The 10028-nt window shown below is 46.2% G+C and overlaps 1 protein-coding gene across 3 annotated transcripts in view; it reads left to right on the top strand.

Annotated features, from left to right (window-relative positions):
- The first annotated feature begins 361 nt into the window (after positions 1-361).
- Positions 362-10028, top strand: part of LOC135217072 (TRAF3-interacting protein 1-like) — a 343407-nt gene continuing 333740 nt past the window's right edge. Inside the window, exon 1 of one of the 3 annotated variants that reach the window (XM_064252754.1) lies at positions 362-1048. In XM_064252754.1, the coding sequence (XP_064108824.1) occupies positions 914-1048 (135 nt within the window). In that variant the 5' untranslated portion in view covers positions 362-913. The remainder of the gene's footprint in view (positions 1049-10028) is intronic. The other 2 variants (XM_064252769.1, XM_064252762.1) reach the window with 2 other exon arrangements.

The raw sequence follows: 10028 nt of genomic DNA, 5'->3' as shown, positions 1-10028 counted from the left end.
GCGAATCGAAATCTCTATGAAAACCTTTTGTTGCACCAGAAACGTGTTATTTGTTTATGTGACGGCTTTCTAAGCGTCCATATAAGAATTCCAAATTGTGAAGTTAATTCAATTTCAACAAATATTTTCACTCACGTTTGTAACACGCTATCAAATAACATTTGTATTATAGGAATATATCAGCCCTTGAAAGTAGGATTGCCTTACGTTTCGTTAACAAATACTTTACGTCATAATTGTAAATGAATGTGAAATATATATCTAACTGAAATTCACACTCGATGACATGAAAAAATTAAATGAAGATCAAGGTTTACGTTTGCCTGTATCAGAAGAGACCTTAGAGAACGACACCGGGAATGGAATGTTCACTTCACTTATGAATACCAAAAACAACAAACACATTTGACACAAGGAGCACCTGACGTCTGATCTGGCGATGCGTTTGAAACGTTACCGAAGATAGTACTCGATTTCAGCCAGAACAAAACCAGATTTATTATAGGCAACCCAGGAATTGTACGAACTGACAAAGGGGAATGAGGAAATAGACAGTCATTCAACTGTAGACGAGACTAAATGGGAAATTGAGCGAGGTTGTTGCCGAAGACCTGACACGTTATGACGACCGCTCAGAGTTTGTGAGAGGGAACTCGCTCGGCCTCCTGAGTAGGTAACCTCACCTAGGCCACACCAGACCAGAGGCTGCAGCAGCTGCAGGGCAGACTCACCAGGTCCATCTTGTCGAAGGTGAAGCAGAAATTCGTCTAAAGCTTCGTGACCGAAAGCGTAGCTTATGTTGACCGTCAGGTGCACACATGACGTCCCACTCATTCTGTGTGAGGTCGACTTGAGAGGAACAAATTGATAGACTGAATTACATTGCCCAGCATATCAGTGAGAGAGAGAGAGTATGACAGCAGCGGTTGATCCAGCGCTCTTAAAGAAGACTCAAGAAGAACTTGGCAAATATGTCAAGAAGCCGCCTCTTACTGACAAACTACTAAGTAAACCACCATTTAGATTTCTTCATGATATCATTAATGCCGTAAGTTGAACTGTATCTTTTGTTACTGAGAGGATACCTACCTACCTAGTAGGTAGCTACTATACCTCGTATATGCCATTAGGGGGAACAACTGACTGGACTAGTGGATCCAGTTTCCACTGCGTGTGAAGCCACCCTCCGATAAAGTACTTTAACACGTCCTGACACTGGAGGTGGGTAAACACGTCCTGACACTGGAGGTGGGTATCAGTCACGAGTTGTTGGTGGTGAAAGCAGGAGCTCAAGAACTCTACTCCCCTTTCGAAGTAAGATTTTCTCCAAAGTTAGAAATTAAGGTCATATTTTAAGATTAAACAGAGGTTAATGAAAGTCTGACTCTACGCAGTGCACACATACCTACATGACGCTTTCAAAATTTTTACTTAGAGTAAACAACCACAGATGATCCATCGTCATCACGCTGTCCAGGCCTTATTCACTCGATATTTAGTAATTGGTGAAACAAGAATACAGTTACAACTTTAAGCATACCATTCAAAAGATTGAAGTTTTGTCAACATTATGTGATATATGAAAGCCCCATATGAACTAAAATAAGCATGCGAGCTCTTCGTAAAATATGTTTTCAAGGCAATTTTGAAATCCAATCGCGTGGCCAGTCGTTTTAACCACAGACAATCCACCATCTTTCCCAGCCTTCCCAGCACTCATTTGAACAATGTTAGCATATATATGTAACGTTTCTTGATCTTACTCAAGATTGCAGTTGTAATCAGCACAATAAAACAAATTTTGTTGCCTATATTAGTGAAAGTATGAAACTTTTTATTCCCGGGGTCATGGTTTGAACTGAATTCCATTTTACCTTGTAATCGGTGGTTTTATCCTTACTGCCATCACAACTGAAACTCCACAGTGCTTATTTGATTGTAATTATACACATTTTGATCTTAATTCACTCCAAATTGCACTTGAACCACGTTGCTGCTCCTGGTTCCTAAGCACTCACTCCGCAAACACAGCTACAAGTAGCAGATGACTACACTGTTTATGAGGTGCAAAGCTTTATTCCTTTAGTTGTTTACTTTACTCATTGTTTAGTTTAACTTTACTTTGTTACTTCAAAATGTTTATTTAATTCATGTCTATTATCCCTTTTTTGCAACTCAATTAACCCCCAAAAATTACAGATATTTCTGAAGTGCGAGCAGACGACGGCAAAAAGACTCATCGTTGTCAATCTAGTGGAGCTTCACACATACGCCGATGCATTTACAAACTGTTTCCATGAATTATAGTTGTCATAGTAATGCAGTAATGATAATATTGCTGTAATATGTATATATGATATAAATAGATACGTTAATTTCACTTATTTCCCAGGTTTTGTGTAAGTCTTATACCCAGTTCGGAGGGTAAACACATACCAATTGACAACACTGATGAACAATTGAAGAGAGCAAAACGATGCAAAGAATGCCGTAGTCCCCTTGAATAAGTACTGGTTAGTGGTCGGGTTTACGATTGTTGTGATGAAAGTGCGCCAGTGTCTATGGGTACAAGTGGTGTGTGGATTTAGCACAGGAAATGGGAAGTTTGTTGACACAAGCAACTCCGCAAACATTGAGATGGTGTCAATCTTTTATACTTTTTTAATCGTAAGTAAAAATTTCGAAAGCGTTTTGGGGTAGTGTGCACTGAATTGGCCACACTTTTTATTACCCTCTGTTTAAATCTTAAAATATGGCCTTAATTTCTAACTTCGGAGAAAATACTTCGAAAGGAGAGTAGAGGTCTTGAGCTCCTGCTATCACCAACAACAACTCATGACTGATGACCATCTCCGGTGTCAGGATGTGTTAAAGTACTTTTTCGGAGGGTGTGTTGGCCAGTCCACTCGGTTGCTTACCATATAACTCCAAATTCTTAGAAGATTGACGTTGACGCCATCTCGATGTTTGCGGAGTCGCTTGTGTCAATAAACTTCCCATTCCATGTGCTAAATCTGCACACCACTTGTACCCATAGACTCTGGGGCACTTTCTTCACAAAAATCGTAAACAATGACTTCCAACCACGAGTTATCCAAGGAAACTACGATTTTTTGGTAGTAAAAGAAGTAGAAGCGTGCACTAGATAATTATTTAAATAAATAGTTAAACGGCAGTACATAAATATTTTACATATTCATGATTATTCATTTGAAAATATTCGCTGTTGAAAAAGTACCTAGATTCTTGACTCAAATATCAACAGTTTTGCTGTGAACAGTACCTACGGCGTTCTTCGCGCTCTTCTATTGTTTTTCACTGTTGCCAATTGGTATGTGTTTACCCTCCGAACTGGGTATAAGACTTACACAAAACCTGGGAAATAAGTGAAATTAGCGTATCTATTCGTAGTATATAAACATTTTGTTCATGAAACTTACCTGTCAGATATATATATAGCTGTATTTTTCCGAATCCGACAGAAATTTAAACACTTACGACACACGCAGTGGGAGTCAGGTGGTTAGTACCCATTCCCGCCGCTGGGAGGCGGGTATCAGGAATCATTCCCATTTTCTATTCATAATTTTTCTGTCGCCGGTGCTGGAAACACCTGTTTGCAGCACCTCCGTCCAGATTTTGGAAACTTACTAGCTACTTGAGTATCCCTTTTGGTTTTTCTTTGGTATCTGAATTGGATCGGTGGCTTGGCACACGTTGACTTTGGTTTGATTTGAATTTGGTATTGATTTTTCTTTGATCCAAGATGTCAGGGTCTAGTTCTGCTAGCGCTAGATTTTGTTCCATGTCTGAATGTAGAGGTAGGCTACTAAAAGCTTCAGTAGACCCACATTCTGTTTGTAAAGTTTGCAGGGGGAATGAATGTACGTTTGAAAGTTCGTTGTAAGGAGTGTGAAAGACTAACAGAGTCGGAATGGCAAAGGCGTATGAAACCTATCTTAAGAAACTTGAGCGAGATAGGTTAAGGAGGTCTTCCTCCAGGAGTGTTTCAGGTAGGCAAGATTTAAATTATTCTCCTGCTAACCCTCCTTCTGTAGATTATGCTCCTACCCCTGTAGTGTTGCCTCCGGCCCCTGAGACAGTGTCGGTAGAAGGTAATACATTATCGCTAATTCTTGAATCGATTCGTAACTTAGAATCAAAAGTGTTAGCTCTGGAGAGCAAAAGTGAAGAGAAGTGCAGTGAAAGTGCCCCTTGTGTAGTGGAGGGTGCGTCAGATCGGCCTCATTCCGCCTCTAGACCTAGACCTCTGCTTGACTCCCAGATTACGGGGAGAGAGCATGTCGAAAGTCGAAGGAGGGTTACGAGGAACCCCCACCGATCTGGCGTGCCTTCGGCAGCTTCTGACGAACATACCCAGACTGCCAAGGAGCGTGCGCGTGCACGTCTTCTCAAGGAGTGCTTTTCTTCTTCTGAAGCTTCCTCCCCGCGCAAGGGGTGGAGCTCTCATACCGCATCACGTCCGCTGAAAAGGACGGCTCGCGTTCGGGACGCTTCACGTTCCAAGTTGTTCTCCGGAACTTTGCTCGTCGCCTGATAGTGCGTTTGCTGCTTTTCCTCGCAGAAGAAGCGTAAGGATTATTCGGAGGCGGAATCTTCCCTAGATGTTTCTTTCGAGCCGCAGTCGCTCTAAGGTGCGTGAAGCGGCGGTTCCTGGGAGTAGCAAGAAGGCGTCCCTCGCCACTCTCCTGCTCACAGGATCAGCCCCTCCCCAGAAAAGGAGGCTTCACCTACAAGCAAGATTCTCCAGTCTCTTCAGCAGCAACTTCGAGATGTTTTTCCTTCGAGAGAGACTGTTCCACGTCGCCGTAAGAAGGATGACAATCTTCCTGTGAAGAGGTCGAGGCGTTCTCCCTCTCCCTCTCCTCGCTCGTCTCTCTCTCCGTTTGAGTCTCCCCTCTAGAGTTCGTTTCTGCTCCCCAGCAACTTTCTAGAGGAGGCGAGAAATTTAGTTTCTCGCTCTCGTGAAGCGGTTGTTTCCGCTGCTACGAAACTTGTGGATAAGAAGCGAGTTTCTTTAGATGCCGAGCGCGCTTCTGTGAAAGTCAAACGCGCTTTAGTGGACCCGACCGAACGTGACTCGGTGCAAGTTTCTGGCGAGCGCCCAGCGGTTACGCTCAGAGAGTTTTAGTGGACGCTCGTGGGGGGCGTGCACCAGTGGACGCTCGGCGCGCATCAGTGGACGCTCGGCGCGCACCAGTGGACGCTCAGCGCGCACAAGTGGACGCCAGGTGTACACCTGCGGCGTTTGAGCGCGCTTCTGTCGGCGCCAGTAGATTGGCTTCGGACGCCAAACGCGCGCCTACGGACGTCAGTTTTCCACTTCCGCAAGCACAAGCGGAGGCGGGAACTCTTCCTGTTCGCCGTTCTTTCTCTTTTGAGAAAGCTCAGGACTCTTCTTTACTTCCTCCGACTTCTCCAGTGTCTGAAGAGGAAGTTAGTGACGCTTTCGTCGAAGTGGACGAAGAACAGCAGTTGGCTCCAGTTTCGACGGACTACAAGGTTTTGACTCGTTTACTTCAGTCAGTCTTTGCAAGACACTTTCCAACCTGAAGCTCCACGTACTCCTCCCTCTCAGTTTTCGTCTTCCAAAGCTGCTAAGATCTCGGGCTTTGTGAGAATGAAGAAGTCGCTTTCTACGAAGCAAGCTTTTAGAAAGGTCCATGATTGGATGGAAAAGAGGAAAGCTTCGGGCAAGACCTCTTTCGCTTTACCACCTTCAAGACTTGGTGGCAAAGCTGGTATGTGGTATTGAAAAGACGGGAGAAAACGTCGGAGTCAAGCTTCCAGCCTCAGCTCAAGGAGACTTTGGTAGCATTGTAGATGCCACCATGAAGATCTTTTTTGTCTTCCTCGAAGGTCTCGTGGACACATAGCGAGTTAGACCTTCACCTTAAAGGCCTCTTCAGGACACTAGAGGTCTTTAATTTTCTTGACTGGTGCCTGGGTAGTATTGGATGCCAGGTCCAGGAGTTCTGATTCCATCAGTCTGGGGGAGCTGTCCAGTGTATTGTCTTGCATGGACAAGGCCGTCAGGGATGGTTCTGAGGAATTGGCTGCTCATTTCAGCACGGGACTGCTTAAGAAAAGAGCACTTTTTTGCAATTTTTTACTGCAAAGTCGGTCTCACCAGCGCAAAAAGCGGATCTTCTTTTCGCTCCTTTCTCAGAACATCTTTCTTCCCCCCAGTCTATGGTAAAGGACATAGCTGCTAGTCTCCAGGAGAAAGCAACTCAAGACCTTCTGGCACAGTCTTCTAGGAAGCCTGCTACTTCTTCGTCTTCTGGGTCCTCTGCTTTGAAGAAGTCGAAGCCCTTTCGATCCGCTTCTTCCTCGAAGCCAGCCCCTCGAGGAAGATGCTCTTTCAGAGGCAAGACTCCCGCTCCTTCCAAGAGCAAGAAGTGAGAGGGAAGTCCTTCAGACACCGGTAGGAGCCAGGCTTCTACATTTCGCGAAAGCTTGGGAAGAGAGAGGTGCCGACGCTTGGTCTCTGGACATCGTCAAGAAGGGGTACAGAATTCCTTTCCTGATGTTACCCCCGCTGTCTTCCGACACCAAAGGATTTGTCTCCGTCGTATCAGGGAGAAAAGCAGAAAGTGCTTCACGATCTACTAGATCAAATGATCGAGAAGCAGGCAGTGGAACAGGTCTTCGACCGGAGTTCTCCGGGGTTTTAACAACCGTCTGTTCCTAGTGCCGAAGCAGTCAGGGGGGTGGCGCCCCGTTCTGGATGTCAGCAGTCTAAATCGCTTCGTTACCAAGCAGAAGTTCAAGATGGAGACACCTCAATCCGTGCTTGCAGCTTTAAGACCGGGGGATTGGATGGTCTCGTTAGACCTTCAGGACGCATACTTTCACGTCCCCATCCATCCCCGATCAAGGAAATACCTGCGGTTTTGTCCTGAAAGGGAAGATTTTCCAATTCAGGGCACTCTGCTTCGGTCTCAGCACGGCGCCGATGGTGTTCACCGTTCTTATGAAGAACGTTGCGAGGTGCCTCCATCTTGCGGAAATAAGGATCTCTCTCTACCTAGACGACTGGCTTATTCGAGCCTCATCGCAAGACAGGTGTCTGAGGACCTTCACACGACTCTGTCGTTAGCGAAGTCCCTGGGACTTCTGGTGAATCTCGAGAAGTCGCATCTGACTCCTTCTCAATCCTTAGTCTATCTGGGGATTCAGATGGACTCAGTGGCTTTTTCGGGCTTTCCGTCCCAGGGGCGACAACTTCAATGCCTGGACAAAGTGTCGGCCTTTCTAGGGAAGGAAACATGCTCGGTGAGGGAATGGATGAGTCTGCTGGGGACCATTTCCTCACTGGAGAAGTTTGTTTCTCTGGAAGGTTGCACCTCCGACCACTTCAGTTCTTCCTCTCAAGCAATTGGTCACGCAAACAGGATCTAGAGAGGTCTTGTTTTTGACGGAAGAAGTGAAAAAGCACCTCAAATGGTGGTTGGATCCAAAGAAGCTTTGCGGAAGGACTTTCGCTCAGCTTCGGAACCCCGACCTAGTGTTGTTCTCCGACGCGTCCTCCACGGGTGGGTTGGGGAGCAACACTGGGAGGGAGAGAAGTGTCAGGCACCTGGAGAGGGGAACAGGTGTCCTGGCACATCAACCTAAAAGAACTCTCAGCGGTTTACCTCGCTCTAAGGTTCTTTTTCGAGGAGGAAGTCTCCAGCAAAGTGGTTCAGATAAACTCGGACAACACCACAGCCTTGGCATACCTCAGGAAACAGGGGGGAACTCACTCTCATTCTCTGTTCGTCATCGCGAGGAATATCCTGATTTGGGCGAAGTCAGCAAACGTCACGATTCTGACAAGGTTTGTGTCAGGCGTGGAAAACGTGCGAGCGGACCTTCTCAGTCGACAAGGACAGCTTCTGCCGACGGAATGGACCCTTCATCAGGAAGTATGCCAGGCGCTATGGAAGCTGTGGGGACGTCCTCATGTGGACGTTTTCGCAACTTTTCCTTCCCGAACGAAGAGACTTCCGCTGTATTGCTCCCCAGTTCTGGACCCGGGAGCAGTGGCAGTAGACTCCCTCCTGTGGAATTGGTCGGGACTAGACATTTACGCTTTTCCCCCATTCAAAATCCTCGGGGAAGTAATGAGGAAGTTCGCTGCATCAGAAGGAGCGAGAATGACCCTCATCGCCCCCTTCTGGCCAGCGGCCGACTGGTTCACGGGAGGTGATGTCCTTCCTAGTAGACTTTCCGAGGACTCTGCCCCTAAGGAAAGATCTACTCAGACAGCCCCACTTCGAGAGGTACCACAAAAACCTCCCCGCCCTCTGAGTCTGACTGCGTTCAGCTATCAAGAAGTTGGCCAGAGCGAGGGGTTTTTCAAGACCTGTGGCAACGGCGATTGCCACCGCAAGGAGGCCCTCCTCAATCGCAGTTTACCAATCAAAGTGGGCTGTCTTTAGAAGTTGGTGCAGAAGGAAGGGCATTTCCTCCACCTCAACCTCTGTGAGCCAGATAGCAGATTTCCTTCTTCACCTTAGGAAAAGAAGCGAAACTAGCCGTTCCCACGATTAAAGGCTACAGAAGCGTGCTTTCTGTGGTCTTCAGACATAGAGGACTCGCTTAGCGAATGATAGAGACATTCATGATCTCATTAGATCATTTGAGACTGTGAAAGTTCTCCAACATAAAGTACCATCGTGGAACTTAGACGTGGTACTGAAGTTTCTCATGTCGAGTCAATTTGAACCGCTCCATTTAGCCTCGCTTAGGAATCTTACTAAGAAGACCATTTTCCTAACCGCTCTGGCGACGGCGAAGAGGGTTAGCGAAATTCAAGTCATAAGCAAGCATATTGGGTTCAAGGATCATAGTGCAGTTTGTTCCTTAAGTCCTACGTTCTTAGCAAAAGAACGAGAACCCTTCCAACCCTTGGCCGAGAACGTTCGAGATCAAGGGGTTGTCGGAGCTAGTGGGACCTGAAGCTGAGAGAGTCCTGTGTCCTGTCAGGGCTCTCAAGTTTTATTTGCAGAGAACCAAGAGCATGCAGAGGTTCTTCGGAGAACTTGTGGTGCTCTGTGAAAAAACCAGATCTTCCGATGTCGAAGAATGCACTGGCGTTCTTCTTAAGAAGTACGGTTAAGGAAGCCCATGAAAAGTGTAGTGAAAGTGACATGGAGCTTCTGAAAGTGAAAGCCCACGAGTTGAGGGCTATTGCTACTTCGGTGGCTTTTCACAAAAATATGGCAATCAAAGACATTTTGGGCGCCACTTATTGGCGAAGCAATTCGGTGTTCGCTTCACACTACCTGCGGGAGGTGAAAGCAACATACGAAAATTGTTACTACTCTCGGGACCATACGTCGCTGCAGACACTGTTTTGGGGGGCAGGAGGTAGCGCTCATCCTATCCTTTAATGGTTTAGGGGAGTTTTTTAACTTGTTGTGTTATGGTTGTGGGGTTGACCGCCTGCGGCGGATCTCCCTTCCATTAGCTTAGTCTATGTGGGATACTTTTGGTAGGCTACGCCAGGTGGTTTGGTTTTTACTTCGTTGCCCTCATTTGTATGGTCAATGTCTAGCACGTCGTGGTCTCGCCCCTGTTGACAGATCATCTGGAGTGCACCAGCTATATAGGTCTCTACCTCGCTGGCAACTCTAGTAGCACAAGCAGACTTACGCGGCAGTAACCACGAAGTCAGCTATGCAACAGGTAAGGAATCAAGATATCAATTATCTGCATATATATGTTTCCTAAAATCTTCTATTCTGTCTACTCCCACCACCAAAGGTGGGATTCAGCTATATATATCTGACAGGTAAGTTTCATGAACAAAATGATATTGTAATGATACAATTAAGTTTGTTCATACTTACCTGGCAGATATATATAATCAAGTACCCACCCACCTCCCCTCAGGAGACAGTGGAAATAAAAAAATTATGAATAGAAAATGGGAATGATTCCTGATACCCGCCTCCCAGCGGCGGGAATGGGTACTAACCACCTGACTCCCACTGCTGTGCGTGTCGTAAGTGTTTAAA

This window comes from Macrobrachium nipponense, chromosome 19 (genome assembly GCF_015104395.2).
Source record: "Macrobrachium nipponense isolate FS-2020 chromosome 19, ASM1510439v2, whole genome shotgun sequence".
NCBI classification, from domain to species: Eukaryota; Metazoa; Arthropoda; class Malacostraca; order Decapoda; family Palaemonidae; genus Macrobrachium; species Macrobrachium nipponense.
The sequence above is the reverse complement of the archived record's forward strand: the minus strand, read 5'-3'. Positions and strand labels throughout refer to the sequence as shown.